General features: G+C 45.3%; 2 protein-coding genes across 2 annotated transcripts; both read left to right on the top strand.

Moving 5' to 3' along the window:
* Positions 1-208: 208 nt before the first annotated feature.
* On the top strand, positions 209-1,334 carry qrfp (pyroglutamylated RFamide peptide). Its single transcript, XM_062530054.1, has 2 exons — positions 209-326; positions 558-1,334. The coding sequence occupies exon 2, from the start codon at positions 558-560 to the stop codon at positions 1,050-1,052; it is 495 nt and encodes a 164-aa protein (XP_062386038.1). The 5' UTR covers positions 209-326; the 3' UTR covers positions 1,053-1,334.
* Positions 1,335-2,925: 1,591 nt separating this feature from the next.
* Positions 2,926-20,494, top strand: LOC134072200 (phosphatidylinositol 4-kinase beta-like). Its single transcript, XM_062528754.1, has 11 exons — positions 2,926-3,063; positions 5,171-6,460; positions 8,991-9,218; positions 10,216-10,449; positions 11,151-11,260; positions 12,086-12,190; positions 12,722-12,845; positions 13,640-13,905; positions 14,654-14,786; positions 15,567-15,687; positions 16,794-20,494. The coding sequence occupies exons 2-11, from the start codon at positions 5,177-5,179 to the stop codon at positions 16,973-16,975; spliced, it is 2,787 nt and encodes a 928-aa protein (XP_062384738.1). The 5' UTR covers positions 2,926-3,063; positions 5,171-5,176; the 3' UTR covers positions 16,976-20,494.
* The last annotated feature ends 214 nt before the right edge of the window (positions 20,495-20,708 follow it).

Below are 20,708 nucleotides of genomic sequence, written 5' to 3'. Positions count from 1 at the left end.
ATTCTTCCAGGTGACTTGCTGTCTTCCTGGCAAGGAGGAAAGGAAGAACAATGGCTTGGTTGGATAATCAGAGTTTGTCCAGGAATAATGAATGAACGATGCCACAATCGTTGATAATTGGTCACTTTTGGATCAGCCATTTAAGCAGGCTGTCTCCAAGTTGCAAGAATGTTAGCGACGTTGTCATGTTCTCCTCGTGCGTCAAGAAATAGGAAGGCCAATCACCGGCCAAGGTGCTGAGGCTTTATATCCCTGACCTAGAACACTGATTTGGGTTTAAAAAGTCTACCAGAAAACCCAAGGACAGATCCACTTCCTTTAGCAAGGTAATATAAAGTTTGACTTGATTTCTGATGGTTTCTCTTCTTAATTGAAGCTTAGTCTGTAATTCTCTGTTAGGAATATTTGTTTTTAGTTGGAATAACATTTTTGTTCCCCTAAACAGCTATATCTCAAGACATTGCAGGTGTTTGTAAGGGACCATTCCAAGTGCTTGTTTGTGACCTTTTATTTTACACACAGTCTCTCAAACAAATGTTCACTACTTTTCTCACCAGATGAAAGTGTCTTTCTATCTGTGTTCGTCACTACCGGCCCCAGCCCTCCTCTCTGTGGTTCTGCTGGTGCTCACCTCCAGTGGAGATGCCTTCCCACACCCCGTTCCCCTGCTGCCCAGCTTGGAGGATCCTAACTGGGATGCCGCCCTGCAGCAGCTCCAGGCTGCCCTGGATGCTCCGGGGATTGGCCCATCGGCAGTCTTCCAGCCCTGGGGGCTGATCCGCGAGCTGGTTCCCGAGGTGGTGCACCTGGGCCTGCGAGAGGAGATGGAGAGGAGCTGGGGCCAGCGCAGCGAACGGAGGGACTTGGGCGAGGACTTTGGAAGACGACCACTGGGCACGCTTCCCGACGGGTCAATGAACGCCCTGCATTTCCAGGATGGGGGCGAGGAGGTGGGGGAGAGGAAGAACGAAGCGCTGCACTCCATTGCTGGAGGGTTGCAAGCTTTTAACAGAGAGAAAGGAGGCTTTGGGTTCCGCTTTGGGAGAAAGTAACCTGAGGCGGAGAAGAGGAAGGTGTGTATTTTTGGGGGTGGAGGCCACTTCGAAGCAAAACAAGAAACTGAACACAGAGCAATTTGAGATCAGATGTGTAGAAATGAGGCAGAAATTCAGTGTCATGATGCTCTCTCTCTTTCTCTATCTCTCTCTTTTTCTCTGCCCCTCTATTTTTGAGTTTGAGTTAAATTGCCTGAATGAAGAACTGTATCAATGTACACATGAAAATGAGATGACACAAAGAGGATTTTTGTGATCATTTTGTGATAATTGATGCAGTTAAAATCCCGCCTTATCAAATGTACTAATTTCTTTATAAAATCTGCTCTTACATCATTGGATTAGCGACAGTATTCAATAGTTTTCACTATTTTAGTAAATATCTTTGAATGTCTTCAACATTGTTGTACACCCTTCATGGTGTCTTGTATGATATCCTGTCAATAAAGGAAGTTGATGAGAATTCACGGGGACAAAATTATGTTGTGTCTGTACACTGTAAGAAGTTCTTACATGTGTAGTTGTCTTCCACCATCAGCTGATACAGAACAAATTGGGGCTGTGTTGCTGATCTAGTTTGCCAGTAGGTGAAATCCAACAACAGTGGGTTTCTAGATTACAATTTAGAAACTGGTTTTGTTTAAAAGACTTTCAGGTCAGGTCTTAAATTTCTAGGTGTGTTCTAAAAGGTCACCTCAGGGGACAAAAGGGGGGAATAAGACCTTGTTTAAAAATGAAAGGGGAGAGGGTATGAAATCATCTCACTAGGGCAGGGTGATTTAAAAAAAAAAGATTTTGTGATAACAAAATAGAACACATAACATTGATACAGGTGTTGGAGAAAAGTAAGGCAAGATAGGCTCAATTAAAAACCAACTTGTTTAAAGTAAGCTATGAGGAACAGGGAAACGGGTAATGAGAACATATATCTATAGTGATGACAGAGAGAGAGCACTTGGAGGCTAGGGGGGGGGGCAATTGTGGAGAACGTGTTATATATAAGACAATAAGGATATGAGGACAGAACTACAGAAATCTTACCTTGTTTTGGGATATTCTATAGAAATACTTTAAGACTGTAGCCTACGATAGGAACACAGAGGGCAGGGCAAGGATATATTACAGAATATAGGAGATATTACAGAATAGAAAAGGCTAGTATAGGCTACTGCTACATAGGCATAAAGAAACCCCATAGGCTATTAGGGAAAATGCTCCCCTGGGGTAAAATACTCCCCCACATTTCACAGTATGTCATATAATCCTTAAAGCGTATCCTCCCACTGCTGTTGAAACAGACCTGCATTTCTCAATGAGTGCAGTCATTGTACAGACCTCAGATGTGAGTTTACAGAACAAACAATTGTAGGAAAAATACATCACAAAAACTGCAATAGGAGAATATACATCGGCATATACAACCGATAGCCTACAACCTCAAACAAGTGAGGCCACCTTACTCTCCAAATATGTTTTTGCCTTTCATCCATTTATTTAATTATTTAAGAAGTTATTCCTTCTTTTATATACTTTATTTGTCTATTAACATTTCCCTTTAATGTGTATGATAATATTAATTATTATTATTAATTAGTATTATTTGCATATTATGTAGCCTATGCCATTATTATTATTAACATTACCATTAGGCCTACTGCATTTGTTTTACTCTTTGTAATGCTTTGGAAATATTATATAATGGAGTCATTGTACTATGTCATGCGAAAGCATATTGAATTGAATTGATAAGAACAAGCTAAGCATCAAAACCGGTGGGAGCGGCCGCGGGTGTGAAAAAAAAAAAAAAACAGTGGTAGGCTCAAGTGTTCACCTCGCCCACTGATAGCTGTCGTCATCGCAGACGCATAGCCTAGCCTACTTTTAATACAAGGCAGATTCGGGGAGTTGAAGCCCTGCTGCGTTCAGAGGAGAGTCGAGCTTGGAAGCCTTCTTTGCCAAATGCCGCTTAACACTTGGAGATAAATACACTCTCAGTCTGATCGAGCGGGTAAGTAGAATACAGTTGTGATTATAAGGATCGCGATTCTGTTAATGTATACTATCTGTAAGTTGGCAAGATGTTTTGTCTTTTATCACAGTTGTGCCATCGACAGCGAGTTAGCATATTAGCCTATGACCACTGCAGATATGATATCTTGGTTTTTAACAGTAAAAACGCCATGAGCCAGTTACAGTGTAGCAGTAGAACTAACCAGCAAGCGAGATGCCTGGTGTAGATTATGGTTTGAGTCGGGACAGTGGAATATCTTTTATGACTGTTAGGTTTTCTGCTGACTGGCATTATGCCTATGTTGTGATGGTTTGAATGGCTAGCTATTGGTTAGCAACTTGTCCTTCGCTACGTGTACACTGGATTTCTTTCTTGTTAGACAGCTTTCATATAGTGGTTTTCGGCTAGGGAACTGTTAAGATGCCTATCCTCACCAGTGTAGCAGGTTTCGATCCTCATTTTTATTAACGTTACAGCTGTCACCTATGTAGATTGATAACAACCTGCTGTGATTGGGAACAACCTCGGCATTGTAGAAAGGCCGTCAACAGTTCGCTACATTAACTTACTGTATGTTACTTCACGTTGTCTCTTACATGGTTACACGTATGTGGATCTTCCTCTCTAGTGATGGTGTCGTATGTTTTTATTTATTTTTTGGTCAAAAGCATCAACGCTAACTACATCAGACGACAACAATTAGACCCCCGCCCACATTCCTCTGTGATTCATGCGGGGGGATGCAGCGAGTTGGCGTAGGGGGCTTCGTGATTTCCGGAAGCTGAATCACACACCGGAATGTTATGTTTGTGAATCTGGATTTGACCGATAGTGCCCTATCACACGTGTCACTCATGGACTCCTCTCACATACCTCCATATATCGCAGTGCCCGTTGCTGTTCCACACCCCTTTTTTTTTATCAGATGCTAAAATATGATGGTTTAGTTTTTCATGAAGGGATAACACTAGCACATGGATGTATTGATATGAGGAATAAGCCTATAATTCGTTTTCTGTGAAATTGATTATTCCTCCTTTCAGGAACTCTAGAGTTAATGTTTGACTTTACAGGAAGAGAGCAAAACAGTTCCTCATAACCCTCAAAATAAAGGTGTTGTAGTTGTTGGCAGTTGACATTACTAGGCATTTCCTGCAGAAACAGGGATGCTTTGCATTGTTACAAAGAAAATGAGCCACCCACTCTTGCTTTTATCACATAACATTTTCTCAACTTTAGCCGAGACAGTAATAATCCTTTTCATTATAAACACAATTGCTGCCTGCCTCACTTGGGGTTATAATTAGGCCTATGATGTAAGCATGCTGTGGAAACGTATGTGTAGGCGAATCTGACAGCCAAACAAACCAGTTTGTCAGCAGCGGCATCATCACCATCACACAATCACACACACACACACACACACACACACACACATACACACATGCACACTCATAAAAAATGCACGGCTCTTGGTGATCGTGCAGATTTTAGTTCCTTGAAAGAGTGAACGTTTAAAGGGAAACAGTGAATGGGGAGGGTATGTGGGTTAGAGCTAGCAGCGTTAATACCAAGCGATTGTCAGACCCATAGGGACATGAATTTGGTTAAATGCCCAAGGACAGCCAAACCCGTCTGCTCTATTGTGTTGTCCACCCAGCATTCATTCTGAATTCTAATGATAGTCATGACGTGCTGATATGTCACTCTGGCTCAGATTAAGCCCTGATCCATCACAGGATGGGCACAGAACAAACAAACCTATGACATAGATCTGGGCCAGGCTGTCTCTGTCTTTTGCTCTTCCTGTCTTAAAGAATTCAGATTTTTTTTTTCTTTTTTAAAGGTGTGCCTTTATTTGCTGAATGGGTTGAAAAATATCTGCATTTTCATTCCTTTCACTTTTTTCACTCTCTTCTCTCTCTGTCTCTTCCTTGTTCTCACGCCTCTCTCCTTCCTCTCTTCTTGGTCCCACTTCCCCCTGTTTCTCAATCTGTCTTCACCTCTTGTTCCCTCTCTCGCTACACTTCTTATTTTCACTCTCTCCCCTCTCTTTTTCTTCTTCTCTTCTCTCTCTCCCTCCCTCTTTTCTCCCTCTCTCCAGGCTGGTATGGCTGATATCCACGTAGCTGTGCCACCTGTTCGGGTGGAGGAGCTGCAGTTCCATCAGACTCTCTCCTCCTCCGCCTCCTTGTTCTCCTGTCCGTCCTCGCCCTCTTCCACCTCCTGTGCCTCCTCCGGCCCTCCCTCATCATCATCTTCCTCCTGCTCCTCCTCGCCAGGATGCTCCCCCCACCACCTTCACCACCACCCCCTGGCCTCCAGCCTGTCTAGCCTGGGCCCAAGCAGCGAGAGCGGGTGTAGTTCGGACGCGATCTCCCTGGAGACGGGGCCCGTGCCGGATCTCATCATCGACCCTACGGTGGCCCAGAGGGCGTGCCAGGAGGTGCTGGAGAAACTGAGAGGTGTGGGCACGCCCGGCCGGGGAGAGGGGGACCACCGACACAGCCCTCTCCCCACCTCCCCCTGTGGCACAGAAAATGGGTCGGTCCACCTTGAGGTGGTGGACAGAGGGACAATTCAAGAGGAGGACGAAGCAGGGGTGGTGGAAGCGTGGGACGAGAAAGAAGAGGCGCCAGCGGAAGAGACAGGTGGCGAATCCTCCGATTCTCCATCAGCGATGAGCGAAAGCGAGAGTGTGTCATCGCTGTCGTCATCGTTACCACCGTCACCACTACCACCAGTGTCATCATCATCATCATCCTCATTATCTACCTCCTCCTCCTCCTCTTCCTCTTCCTCCTCCACATCGAAGCAATCCTGGCTGCTGCGTCTGTTCGAGTCCAAGCTCTTCGACGTCTCCATGGCCATCGCGTACCTCTACAAGTCCAAGGAGCCCGGCGTGCAGGCCTACATCGGCAACCGCCTCTTCAGCTTCCCCGAGGCGGAGGTGGACTTCCACCTGCCGCAGCTGCTCAGCATGTACGTGCACATGGACGAGGAGCTGGCCGAGGCCATCCGGCCGTACCTGCAGCGCCGCTGCGCGCAGAGCGTGGCCTTCGCGCTGGAGTGCGCCTGGCTGCTGGGCGCCTACTCGTCCGACATGCACATCTCGCGGCAGCACCACTCGCGCGGCAACAAGCTCCGCAAGCACATCCTCTCCAGCCTGCTGCAGCAGTCGGCGACCGGCGGCGACGGCAACGGCAACGGTAACGGCAACGGCGGGGGCGACGGGGTGGACTCGGCCCCCGGGAGCCCGTCGGAGAGGTACCTGTCGCCGGTCAGGGCTCACCGGCACCAGAGGTCCAAGTCGGACGCGGCCGGGCCCGTCGGGGTCAGGGGCGGGATGAAGAGGAGCGGCAGTAATCCCAAAGTGGACGGCAGCCTGGAGGAGGTGAGTCCTGTATTAGGATTCTAAATGTATTAGGTTCTGTATTAGGATTTTAAATATAAATGGTATTGAAAAAAATGTTTGTATATGAAAATCAAAGATGCTTGACAGATGGGCCCTCTTAGTTCCTCGTTCTTAGTTCTTGGTCTACTAAGCATGTGCTTCTGTTTACTGCAGTTAGAAGTATTGATTGTAATATGGTTTACTGATGGTAGTATGGTGTTTATTTTTAGGCCAAACTGGTATCAACATAATATAGTAGACACAGACTCTGACTCTAACCTTAGGTATTTACTTCCTGGGAAAAAATGTTTCCCCTTGCTTGTCTTTGAGGAAACAGTTTAATAGCTTTTGGATAGTTTGGCTATGAATACCAGCATAATACAAAAAGTAGGCTAGGTCACTTCAATACATATTCAATGTAGCTTAGGCTAATCGTGATGATCCAGGCTAAGCTTTTGACTTGACTTCTTAACTCCTATAGTATGTGGAGCATAGGTTACTTGCAGTTTGCCTCTATCTGGGTCTGTTCTACATATCTTAAACCAGGGTGTACCATTCATACTAAGATTAGCCTAGTATCAGGAAAAGATTACTTTCACTCTGGCAAGCCTCTTGGTCATGAAGCAGGTCAGCCCCCCCCCCCCCCGTGCATGTTTGTTATGGGCAACCACAGCGCACTGCATTTCTTCTTTAGGAAGGATACCACTCCCTAAGATTCCCTTTTGTGGTGCTGTCTGTGTGTGTGTTTTGGGACGTGTGTGTTATGACCTCTAGTCTAGATCTGTTCCGGATGGAGTGTGTCTGTCCGTCAGTCTGTGCCTGTTTGCTCAAATTCCTCAACCCATCTGCTTTTGTCTTGATGTCACAGCTCACCTATGTGTGTCTGTCTACGAGTGTGTCTGTGAGCATGAGCACACGTGTGTGTGTGTGTGTGTGTATACGTGTGTGTGTGTGTGTGTCTGTGTCCGTGTCTATAAGCGTGTGTGCACGTGTGTGTCTGTGTGTCTCTGTGTCTGTGTCTGTAAGTAGTGTGTGTGTGTGCGCGCGCATGTGTGTTTTTGCCATTCTGTCTGTCTGCTGTCCCATTTATCTGATCTCCTCATCGTGACTGTGTGATGTCAGTGCTCTATGTGAGCTCTCTCTTGGCCAGAAATATTGCTTTTTTTTTTTGTTTTTCTCGGCACCTGGCTTTATTAGGTCTGCCATCTGCTCCTGTTTTTCTGTCTCCTTTTCCCTCTCCTGTCTCCTTATTTAGAGATGACTACACCGTATTGACCTATAATGTGCCGGCAATAACCTAAAGCAACGGAGATACTGTACCTTACAGTAGCTGTATAGGGTAGCCTATATGCTGTAATACTGTATGGTAAATACTTACATGAGTACATGTTTTAGTGAAGCCTTTTCATTAGCAGTGTATCACTATTGTAATATATAGCTTTTTGTAAAGTGGTAATAAGGAATGGGCCGAGGTTATTTGTGGCATCTGTGCATTCTTGCCGTGCTGAATAGGGCATTTAAGTGTAAGGTTGGCATCACTGCAGTTGAATTCACTGCAGGCCTCGGTCAGCATTCAAACGGGACTGCACTGAATGAATGTGAAGCAGCGCCACACAACAGAGGAATCTTGACACAGTCTAAAGCGTGTCCGACGTGTCCCCTATGTGGTCTGCGCCCTGCTGGGTTGACTTGTGCAAAAGTCCTCTGAAATGCCCTCTGCGCTAGTCAGCGAGCCGGTGGTAACTGGTCGCCCTCCTGCGGCTCCTTCTGCCTTTCATTTCCTGGCCGTCCAGCAAAATTTGCCAGGGCTGCCAGCTTTAAAGAGAGCCCATGCCTGGCCGAGGGCCAGTTAAGCAGCCTGGCTGGCATTGCCAGCTTGGCACTTTTCATGGCATTTTATTTGTGCTCCCGAGCTAGCTAGCAGTGTGTTTGTGAGTGTGTGTGTTTCGCAGAGCTTAGCTACTGTGACCGCTTCTTCCACAGATAAACACAGTTGCCTGGTAACAGAACTAACTTATCTATCGACTGGTCTTTTGTTCACATTGTTCCTCATTGTGGTTCAATTATAGTTCAGCTACCATTGTAGCGACAGAAAGGAAATATTCCAGTCCACCTGTAAATGTCAGCTATGTATTGTGTGAACCAGATATGCTTATACTGTCGGAAAAACATGCTGAAATGTTTCTACTTCAGAGAAAGAGAGATGGGTTCTGTTAGTTGTTACCTTTGGAGTAGGTTCCAAACTGAAACTATTATTAAAATCCCTATACATTGAATGAGCAAAGAATTGTTTTAGTAATTGAAGTGCAGTAGTTACATGTCCAAAACCAGATATAAGGATTTCATTTTTGTAACAGAACAGTGCTATCCCTCTCTTTCTCTTTTTCCTTTACGCCTCTATTATTATATACCTCCTTTTTCTTTCTCTTCCGACTTTCTTTCTCTCTTTCTCCCTCCACCTCTCCTCTTCTGTGAAAGTACCACAAAGTTGTGACGGGGTTCTGTTTGTCCCTCTGTCCCCCCCGTTCAGCCGGTCCGCCTGACCCCCCAGAGGGAGTTCATCAAGTCGCTGATGGTGATCGGGAAGCGGCTGGCCACGCTGCCCACCAAGGAGCAGAAGACGCAGCGGCTCATCTCGGAGCTGCTGCTGCTCAACCACAAGCTGCCGGCGCGCATCTGGCTGCCCACCGCCGACTTCCACCACCACGTGGTGCGCATCCCACACACCCAGGCCGTCGTGCTCAACTCCAAAGACAAGGTGAACACACACACACACACACACACACACACACACCACCACAACCTTCCAATACCCCATGGTGCACAGGCAGTGGTGCTATGGACACAGACACACACACACACACACACACCACCACAACCTTCCAATACCCCATGGTGCACAGGCAGTGGTGCTATGGACACACACACACACACACACACACACACACACACACCACCACAACCTTCCAATACCCCATGGTGCACAGGCAGTGGTGCTATGGACACAGACACACACACACACACACACACACCACCACAACCTTCCAATACCCCATGGTGCACAGGCCGTGGTGCTATGGACACACACACACACACACACACACACACACACACACACACACATATAAACAACTCCAATGGCGGGGTAGGTAAAACCGCTACACACACACAGAGAGAGACAGAGGCAAGATGAATTGTTTAACTCCAAAGTTATGTTGAAGTTGCTTACGGTGAAGATTCTGCAAGCTCATCCACACACACACACACACACGCACTCTCATACACCACACACTCTCTCACGAACAAACATTGATTGGCACACAGGACAGTACATCAAGAATGAACAGGATTGACCCCAAAATAAACACATGTACTCTCTTAGACACATATTCAGTGAGTGCACTGGAATGGGAACATTGATTATGCTCAGCTCAAGGACTACTCAGAGAGAGCTGCCTCTGTTCACTATTTCCTGGGACAATGAGTCTCTCACAAACATTATCTTCAGTCGGTCACCTGAGCACAGAAACTACATTCCTTGTTCTTAATCTGTCTTTGTTTTGGTAGATTGTATGAGAAGATAACTGTTTCCTGCACTAAGGCGCTAAGGGATGCATTCTGAGATTATCTCCACTGTTAGTCATTTTGCTTAAGTGTGTGTGTATTTGTGTCTGTGTGTGTCTGTGTGTATCTGTGTGTGTGTCTGTGTGTGTGTGTGTGTGTGTGTGTGTGTGTGCACGTGCCTCTCCTCCCAGGCTCCATATCTCATAAATGTGGAGGTGCTCGAGTGCGAGAGCTTCGAGACCTCGTCGATTCCCGTCCGTATCCCGGAGACGCGGGTTCGCAGCACGTGCTCCACGGAGAACCTCCCCGACTGCGGCGTGGCGGCCGAGGGGCGGCCGGGCGTAGGGATCGTTACCACGGTGTCCAACTACGACAACGACGACGAGGCGTGGGCTGTGGATGACATCGGGCAACTACAAGTGGAAGTAGGTCCCCGCTGGTTTCCTGTAGACCTGTAAGCTGTTCTGTTGAAATTCTCCCTCAAAAAGCCTGTAGAAATCAGACTCAGACACACATACATATGGAAATAATAATATATATATTATATTATTATATATGTATTATATATATTTTTGGGCTTTTTATGGCTTTAATGACAGAGACAGTGGAGAGTGACAGGAAGTGAATGGGAGAGAGAGTAGGGGTGGGATCTGGAAAGGACCACGGGGGCGGGACTCGAACCCAGGTCGCCGGGGTACAGTGCAGGTGCCCCAGCCAGTTGTGCCGGAAATAATATACTTTTGATTACCTTATTCCGATGTTCAGACAAGAACTTATTGTCAATCACATGTTCTTGTCAAGAAAATATGTACATCCACTGCTGCAGGACAAATATACATTCACCATTTCCTGCTGTTGATTGATTGATTGATTGATTGATTGGTTGATAAAGCATTGCATAAATCAAAACAAAAATAGTCATCATTGCTCAATAAAACTCTATGGCTTATCTCCATGGTGGTTCCTCAGGGGAGGGGGGAGGGGCAAGCTAGAGTCTGTAAACACAATAACAGGCTAGTATCATAATCAACATCAATCAGCATAAGTTGTTTATAAGAGTCGGAAACAGGGCCTGAGTCAAGATTTCACTCATGATGCTCCACTGTTCTGGAATTTTCCTCCGCAGCTCCCAGAAGTCCACACCAGCAGCTGTGACAACCTGTCCCAGTTCTCCGTGGACAGCATCACCAGCACGGAGAGCAAGGAGCCGGTCTTCATCGCCGCCGGAGACATCCGGTAGGCCGCACTTCCATGCCACGAGAATGAAAGTTCCGGATCTGCGTACGCTGTACAGCATGTATCAAACCGCCTGAATTTTATCACTTGATTTCATTGAACCACACGTTCTGCCAACCGCTGCAGGCAAACACACAAACGCATGACTCATGAATCAATCATTGAAAATCTTGTGTTTCACACAAACTACTCTCAGGAGTCAACCAATTCAGTCTTTTGAAAAAAACAGTCGCATGCCGCACGGAGAAAGTCTGAACTCTAATCTAAAACTTAAACAAGCAAATCTAAAACATTCACTACCATGGTCCTATCTCCACTAGCTGGCTCAGCTGGCTCAGAAATGTATTGAGCACACACTGGCCAAAGGTGTCTCTTAGACCTAAGCTCTGTAATAGATAAGAACAACTTCAGCATTTCAACTTGTTGATTATTTTGTCTTAGGTTGAGGCCTGCAAGTGAAGTTTTTTTTTAAGTAGATCCTTATTTAGCTTGAGTGGTTTTAATGGTACCATTCACACATTTAGAGCTTGTTGTCCATTGTTAACCTCATGGACTTAGTCTGATCAGGTGTGCTACATGCTTATTGTGTCAGGGATTCATATTGTAGGGTTAGTGTAATTTAATATCCGCTTTATTGTGACCAAGGCATCATAAACCAAATCAACAGTGATATGAACGCCCAACAGTGTAGATGAATGGTAATATGACCTGCGAAATTACAGTGTGTTAAAAAAGAAAGCATATGGAGAATGCATTGTGACGTGTGTGTGTGTGTGTGTGTGTGTGTGTGTGTGTGTGTGCGCGTGTGTTCGTGTGCGCATCTAGGCGACGACTGTCTGAGAACCTCGCACACACCCCCACAACGTTCCGGCGGGATCCGGAAGACCCGTCAGCTGTGGCCCTGAAGGAACCCTGGGAGGAGAAAGTGAGGTGAGGGAGAAAGTCTCTGTGTGTACACCGGTGTACCTGTTCTACATCTCTCTGAATCTACACAGGCTGTGAACCCAACCTCTGCGTGTGTCGCGGACCACGGTTATCAAGGAAGCTATCCATATTATCCGATCCGAAATCTTTATTGCTGTTACGTGTTGATGCACAGTATCGGTGACGGCTTGTTTGAGGTCATGCGCTGTGGTTTGGTATATTGCTAGTGGAGGGACTAATGCCATGTTTATTGACCGGTATTATCTACTGCTGATTATTTTATTGACGCCACGTGTGTTACCACACATGTGTATATGAGCCAATCAGAAAATACTTTTTCTTGTCTCCGGGGGATGAAATCTAATATTTGTTGCAACTTCATTGATATCTAGCGGATATTATTGATGGCAATGTTTAGCGGATAGCATTTATGGCAGGTTTGATCGCAAGCACTGCGTTCTTTTGGTATCAGTGCTGTTTATCGAGCACTGATTTGTGAACAGGTAAACTCAGCCACCTTCCTGTGTCTCTCTCTAGGCGGATTAGGGAGGGGTCCCCATACGGAGGTCTGCCCAACTGGAGACTGCTGTCGGTCATCGTGAAGTGTGGAGATGACCTGAGGCAGGAGCTTCTGGCCTACCAGGTGCTCAGCCAACTGCAGGTATGCCACACTGCCTGATCCAGAAACAGATGGTGGTCTGTCCAACTCTTTTGGGACTGGTTATATGAACAGACTAAAGCCTACCTTACACGGACAAGACTTTGACAAGATTTGGGAAAGATTCTTGAAAGATTGTAGTCTTTTAACTAATGCCCGTCATTCAAGCTTTACTCAAAAGACTACAATCTTTCCCAAATCTTGTCCAAGTTTGTCAGTGTAAGGTAGGCTTTAGACGAAAAGTAAACATCAGTGAACATCTCTACTATAAAAATGGTTTTAGTCTACAAAGGTTTAAGAATCCGTGTGCGGGAAACTGTTGCAACGCCATCCGCACATGCATAGCCACACCTGATGTTATTTTTGATGTTTATTTGTTTGATGCAAAATGGCAGCATTGTTGATATTACCTTTCTTAATTTGACTCCATGCATTCATGTATTCCAGTCCACTTATATCTTCATGTTCAAGTGTTGATATCTGGTGTCTTGTACAAAGCAGCATATTCACTGTTTGTTTGGTTTTCTTTTATTCTCTCTCTCTCTCTCTCTCTCTCTCCGTCTCTCTCTGTCTCTCTCCGTCTCTCTCCGTCTCTCTGTGTGTGTGTGTGTGTGTGTGTGTGTGTGTGTGTGTGTGTGTGTGTGTGTGTGTGTGTGTGTGTGTGTGTGTGTGTGTGTGTGTGTGTGTGTGTGTGTGTGTGTGTGTGTGTGTGTGTGTGTGTGTGTGTGTGTGTGTGTGTGTGTGTGTGTGTGTGTGTGTGTGTGTGTGTGTGTGTGTGTGTGTGTGTGTGTGTGCAGAGCATCTGGGAGCAGGAGCGCGTGCCCCTGTGGATCAAGCCCTACAAGATCCTGGTGGTGTCGTGCGACAGCGGCATGATCGAGCCGGTGCTGAACGCCGTGTCGCTGCACCAGGTGCGCAAGCAGAGCCAGCTCAGCCTGCTGGACTACTTCCTGCAGGAGCACGGCGGCCCCACCACCGAGGGCTTCCTGACCGCGCAGCGGAACTTTGTGCGCAGCTGCGCCGGCTACAGCATCATTTGCTACCTGCTCCAGGTGAAAGACAGGTGAGTGCAACAAAAAAAAAAAAAAGAGAGAGGAGAGAGGGGCACCTGCCACAGTCTCGGCTCTCTTATCTGTTTCGGGGCCAAAGATAGGTGAGCGCAAAAGAACAGGGAGCATAAGTACAGGTGACGCGAAAGACCGGTGAAGCCAGACAGGTGAGGTCAAGGACGGCAAAAGTGAAGTCGTGGGTAGTTGAGGTCAAAGGGCGGATACAGGCGGATACGGTGGCCTCCTCTGTTAACCTGGTCCCGGTCAAGCCGAAACAGAGGAGGTCAACGACAAAGTCAGGTCTGACAGCTGAGCTACAGCCTGGAGCTCCATATATTTCTTGCTCTCCTTCATTGTCCCTCCTCTGTTGTCAGTGTGCCTGTCTCTGAACTGGAAGAGCAAGAGCAAGAGCATGGCTCTGGCAACACCAGGGGAATTGGTTTTGACCTCCAGGGTGCTTACACGCTAATGTCAGCTATTTTCCATCTCTGTGCTGCAAGATCTTTGGGATGGAAATCAAATGGGTGTGAATGGCGGCTCTTTATCCAGCACTCGATCTCTGTTGAAAGTGTGGGGGGGGGGGGAGCTGATGGACTGATGGGGAGAGTGTTATGTCTGAGCGAGCACTGGGGACTGATAGGGAAACGAGGTCATGCAAATCCACTCATTTGTATCCTCTGCTGTTTACTCTACCTCTCCTTCATCTGTTTCACTATCCCTCTCTCCATCTATCCACTCCTCCATCCATATGTCGCTGTGCAGACACAATGGGAACATTCTCCTGGATTCGGAGGGCCACATCATTCACATCGACTTCGGCTTCATCCTGTCCAGCTCGCCGCGCAACCTGGGCTTCGAGACGTCTGCGTTCAAGCTCACCAGCGATTTTGTTGACGTAAGTGAATCGATCTGCCGCCGATCGGATTTCGCCCTGCAGCTCGGGTTGGACACCTCCTTACCTCCTTCACCTGGCGCACCCGGATCTGATTGGTGGAAGGACTATCCAAATGCATACAATCATTTGAACTATGCCCGTTGATCACGCCTCTTGTGCAGTAGAAAATACAGAGCGCTTCCCAGACTTCCCAGACTAATGTTCAATCTTAAAAGATTAAGCTTGGTCTGGTGATAGCCAGGCCTAGTAAAATAAAAAATGGCATATTATACAGACATGACTCTTTTAACAGTATGTTAAAGGAACGGTATGTTTAGAAATGTATTTCAATTAATCATAAAATGGTCCTGATATGTCACTAGACATTAAGAAATGATGCTCATTTTAAATACTTATATCACTGACAACAGTAGTCCGGCCAGGATATAGTCACTTAAAAAAGTGAAGTTGCACCCCCTCAACTGATGTTGTTGTTTACATGTTGTATTTTGGCCTGATGCGCCACCCTCCACCTATCTTCTAATCACAAAGTCAGTAGTGTTTTGGCATCCGGGTTGCCAGCTCTGCTCTAGTTATCACAACTGCGTTGTATAACATTCTACAGTATTTTGAAAGGGGTCCAGTACCAGTTTTGGCCAGAATTCTAAATCCGGTTCCTTTAAAGATAGATAGATTTATTTATTTGTACTGATTGCTTTTTAGGTGAATTAACTATGCTTTATGTCAGTGTTGATGTGTGTAGAAGCCTCAGTGGGATCTGTTGTTGTTGTTGTTGTACAGGTGATGGGGGGACTGGACGGAGACATGTTCAACTACTACAAGATGCTGATGCTGCAGGGTTTGATCGCCGCACGCAAACACATGGAGAAGGTGGTGCAGATTGTGGAGATCATGCAGCAAGGTGCGACACTCCGTCTCATGACCAGTATTTCACTGATCTCTGTGGTGTGCTCTCCTCTTCAAATGGGGGCGAAGTTGTCCAAATCAGGGAATTTGTTTTGTTTTTCTGGTTCAGTTGTTTTTGGTTCTCTCGACTCGCATTACCTCTTTTATTTTGGTGATTTGTTGGAGAGTTCCCTTTTCTGCCAGATAGCTGACTGAACAGATAAATGTCAGGTGTCAGGTGGCTCATGTGTGTTTTTTCCAGTAATGTTCCTGCTCAGGTGACCTTTAAAGTGTTGCCTTCCAGTTGTTGTTGTTTTTTGTGAAATTTGTACCATCGGTGCTTTTGAATACCAATAGTTTGTAGTGTGCCAGGAAATGAAACTGCCTATTGCACTCTGAGGCAGCAGACAGAGTAAATCCCAAAAGAACTAAGGCCACACTAGCTGGGATAGTAGCAATGGAAAACCTAATAGAACGGGTGTTTGTTTTTCAACAGCTGTTGCAAGGAAACATTTCTAAAAAAAACTCGCCTACAGATAAAGTGACAAAAAAAAAAACAGATAAAATGGAAAACTGGAAAAAGTAACCAAATATAACTGTGGCGTGGAAATGTTTGGGTTTGAGTTATATCCAGATATCAACGTCAAGGAGGGAAAAAATGGAAAAGTAGCCATGTCAGTTCAGCAGTAAGCTCAGCTCTGCTCAGTCTGGATATCGTGCCTTATGATATCGCTTATGCAGAAAGGAAGAGCTAAAACGATGGTTACGTATGTAACTGCAGCGGTTCTATGAGTTTCGGATGACGGCCAGGAAGCACAGTCAGTAGAAACTAAACGGAACTGCTGCAGGCGAAAGCAAAAATACTGAGGAAGGTGATCAATACAGTATTTGTTTACAGTTTGACATGGAGAGAAATATGCAAAACACGGCAAAACGAGTAGAAGGGTGTTTAGTAGACTATGAGTGTATGTGTGTCTGAATTTGGGAAGGAAGATAGAATATGTATGTATCTTAGGACAATTAGGACAAGACTTACAAGTTGTTGTTTTTTTAAAAAAAGGAAAATAAAGCGTTGAGAACCTACAAAGTGACCTTTTCTCTACTGTCTCTGTCCGTGGCCAGGTTCCCAGCTGCCGTGCTTCCACGGGTCCAGCACGGTGCGTCAGCTGAAGGAGCGTTTCCACATGAGCCTGACGGAGGAGCAGCTCCAGGTGCTGGTGGACCAGATGGTGGACGCGTCCATGCGCTCCATCACCACCAAGCTCTACGACAACTTTCAGTACTTCACCAATGGCATCATGTGAACAGACACACACACAGAGACATACACACACACAGGTACACACACAAATTAGCTGATTATACACACAGACTCACCAGCATGTCCGCATGGTCATGAATTAAGCAGTGCTGTACAGCTGATTTGAGCGGTTTACGCAACAGCAGAACACGCATTACATTACTGATTATACACACACACACACACACACACACACACCAGCAGGTCCACACGGTCATAAACAAAACTGTACTGTACAGAGGAATTTAACGGTTTAAGGAAACACACACACACACACACACACACAAGCACACACACATAAGCAAGCTAGCAAGCCGGTCTCCACACTCATAAAGAAAGCTGTACTGCACAGCAGGCCTACATGATTTACCCAGCAGCTCCATATCAACTCAAACACTCACACATACCTTTTAGTGCCTGTGGAGCCATGGTCATTTCGTGTTATAGGCCTACATGGTACCCTTTACCGTGTCCAACTGTAAGCGAATGACTAGCTAACACGATGAGGGAAATGCATGAACTTTTCGTCTACGAAATGTCCAACATCCTGTGAGAGACTGGGAGTTACCGTCCAGTGGACACGGGCAGTTTTCATCTCTGCTCACTGCTTAATGTGAATATATACACACACACACACACACACACACACACACACACACACACACACACACACACACACACACACACACACACACACACACACACACACACACACACACACACACACACACACACACACACACACACACATGACTGTTTCATATACACATGAAACACACACGATCGCAGACATAATACTGTTATTCTCGACCAAGAGCATCGTTGGCTCATTATTCCATCATTCCATCATTCCAGACCCACGTGCTGTATAGAAAGACTTTGTCTCCCTGTCTTTGTCCCTCTTCAAGGGACAAAAGACAACAGCACACACTAACACATATACAGAGACAAGACTGTTCTTCTATATAAAAAAAAAAGACAGAAAAAGAGAGGCAAAGGCATCGTTCCAGAAACTGAGTGACCGCGTAATGGTACGATCCCTGTGAGCTTCTCTGAACCACCATCATCATCATCATACGATCATCACAGCTGCGTCTGTGACAGCCGGAGACACGTAAACGTATGATTCCGGACATCAGCAGGCACCGGAGTGCAATCTCATCGCAACTTAAGACTGATCCGAAACGTTCTGCACTCGAGTACTCGAGCCCTTGGCGTCAGGGCGCGCAACGGAAAAAAAAGGAACTGCACAAACACAAAGGACTGACTCATGTCACAGACTGACGCGCATGCTATTGTGTGCTTTCTCAGTCTGTGCATTGTTGTACATTTAGCAAAATTCTGATTGTAGCAGAAAGCCTGCCTTACATTAACGGTTCTTACAATTGGAGATTTTGCTCTACTTCTCTACTTTATGTTCTTATGATGACCTGTCCTAGTTGGGACCATTTTATAATTCATGCTATGTAGTGTTTTCATTGTAGTTGTTTTTGCCCTCTGACGTATTTTTAACTCGCCTTATATTTATTTAGCCTTGTTTTTTGTTGTTGTTTATCGGACAACCTGTGAGAAATTCACAGCATGCACATGTGATTGGTGAGCCCAACATTTCTTAATGCTTCACAGCAGAGCTTGTAGAGACACTAGTATGGCATGGAGCAACGCCTCGAGATCCGAAAACACTAAAAAGAGAGACTCCAGTCGCTCCTCCTACTGCTTTAGCTGAGCACAAGACCTGTGGTGTCATAGTGACGCTGAATGATCTGCCCCAAATGAGCAAGCGTGGCTTTGAGAACTGTCAGTGTGCCGTTCACTAAATATCTGTTTGTATAGTGTCTTCTAAAAGGGTAGCATCGCATAATGGACCAAGTTCCAGAGTCCGACACGTCCTAGAACACAGTGTTGTGGAGCTGTCAGAGAGGTATGCTGCAAAGCAAGGTTACTGACGTACCCACATAGCTTCAGGAGTAACAGTTGATCTCCAAACAACACACCAATTTAAAAACAATAGCTGCTTAGTGCAGTGGGGGGTTTTGTTAGAGATACACGGTTACTCCCAAAGTTGCCCGGGTTACGCAGTTACCTTTGTGACATGTGCTTTGTAGTACGGCCCTCTGGATTGGCTAGGTAAAGGGCGGAGGGTTTGAGAGATCCAGGAGTGAGGAGAAAGTGTGCATGCAGTGGCATATACAACAGTGTATGTGAGTGCGTTTGGGACCGTCTAAAGCAAGACTTGAATTTTTTTATTTGTTTTGACAGTTCAGCTCAAGGGGGGGGGAAAGCACTTCAAAATGTGAACTGGAAGGTTATTCTGTGGTCCAAGACCAGTTTATTTGTGAGTGTGTATGTGTGTGTGCTTTAAGTTGACTGTACTGTTTTGTGGCAAACGTACATGTTTTGCGGGGAAAGTACACACCTTTCTTTGTTCTGATCAGTGCAAGGTTTACACCCTAATAATTGTTTTCTTCTGCCACATCATATGAAGGCACCTTTTGGTGATGGCTGAACCTAGTTTACTTTTTCCACTTACTGCATGTATGAGTTTTGTTGAACTGTTTTTTTTTTTTTTTTTTTTTTAAAGCTTGTTTACAAATGGGAATGAATGAATACTTTATCTATGAAACTTAAAACCCTGTTAGCCTGCTGTTTATGGCAACAGCATTATTTTGGAATACACACAAAAAAAATGCAGGAAAAACATTAGACCAACACTATAAAGTACCATAGACTGTATAGTCTATGTAAAGTACAGTATCTAGCATGGCTTGAGCATAACTATGTGTAGCTCTTTAAGGCTTGAGCATCCTAGCTTTCGTATGATAAGTGTACGTTCCTGAAGGATGTAAATCACATCGATAAAACCTAATGAGGGAGACCTGATTCAGAACCAGGCTGAATTCCATTTAGTTGAAAGGAGGCATAAAGCACACTGGGGTGTGATTGCCATTTCTCATCTCACTGGCCTGGTGTAAGCTGCTTGGCCATTACTGACTGTCCTTCAAGTACATCTTCAAATCAATTGCGGGAAGGGGTACTGTGTGGTGACACTTGTGATGGCTTTGCTGGATACACTGGAGAGTGGAAAGTAAGTTTATGTGTTGCTTGATATTTTGAAGGTAACTAAATGAAGTGTAAGCCCCGTAAAAAAAAAAATCATTTCTGTGATGAACTTTTTAAAATTAGTTTTTTCATTACTAATAATTTAAACATACCTCTTTAATATTACACTTTTTTTTATTAAACATTTGTTTATAAAATATCTAATGTCTCACACCAGTGCTTTTTTTTTTTTTTTTTTTTTTTTTTTTTAAATCACTACACATCATATTCCTTTTCTCCCAGCTTTATATTGTGGCAATTCTAAGCTGAAGGTCTTGGTCTGCAATTGTTTTATGCAGCATCTCGATCATATCTTTCCTTTGTTGTATCGTGTCCATCTCCGTATGAAGGTTTACAATCATCTGACACAATCATATGACTTACTGAAGGTATTTTAAAAGAAATTAAAAGAAACTTCAAATAAGGCAACTTTTCCTGCGTGGTCACTTCCTCAGTACTGGTAATACAAACCAATACAGTTGCAACGCAGGTGGCCTCCTCATCCACGGTACTAAGGGCCAGGGCACAGACGTAGCGGATATTTATTTCAGTATATTCTTTAGTCAGGCAAAACCCATGATGCTGGTCTTGGTAGTGTCTAACGTCCTTAGGAGCAGATGTTTGAAATGAGTATAGAA

This window comes from Sardina pilchardus, chromosome 24, assembly GCF_963854185.1.
Source record: "Sardina pilchardus chromosome 24, fSarPil1.1, whole genome shotgun sequence".
Taxonomy (NCBI): Eukaryota; Metazoa; Chordata; class Actinopteri; order Clupeiformes; family Clupeidae; genus Sardina; species Sardina pilchardus.
This window is presented reverse-complemented; position numbering and strand designations above follow the sequence as displayed.

What these genes read in the sequence shown, in the direction of transcription:
- qrfp (XM_062530054.1), top strand. Translation starts at nt 558, where the DNA reads ATGAAAGTGTCTTTCTATCTGTGTTCGTCACTACCGGCCCCAGCCCTC.
- LOC134072200 (XM_062528754.1), top strand. Translation starts at nt 5,177, where the DNA reads ATGGCTGATATCCACGTAGCTGTGCCACCTGTTCGGGTGGAGGAGCTG. An exon ending in TGGACGGCAGCCTGGAGGAG is followed by an intron (nt 6,461 to 8,990) that starts GTGAGTCCTGTA and finishes CCCCCCGTTCAG; the next exon opens with CCGGTCCGCCTGACCCCCCA. An exon ending in AGGTGCTCAGCCAACTGCAG is followed by an intron (nt 12,846 to 13,639) that starts GTATGCCACACT and finishes GTGTGTGTGCAG; the next exon opens with AGCATCTGGGAGCAGGAGCG.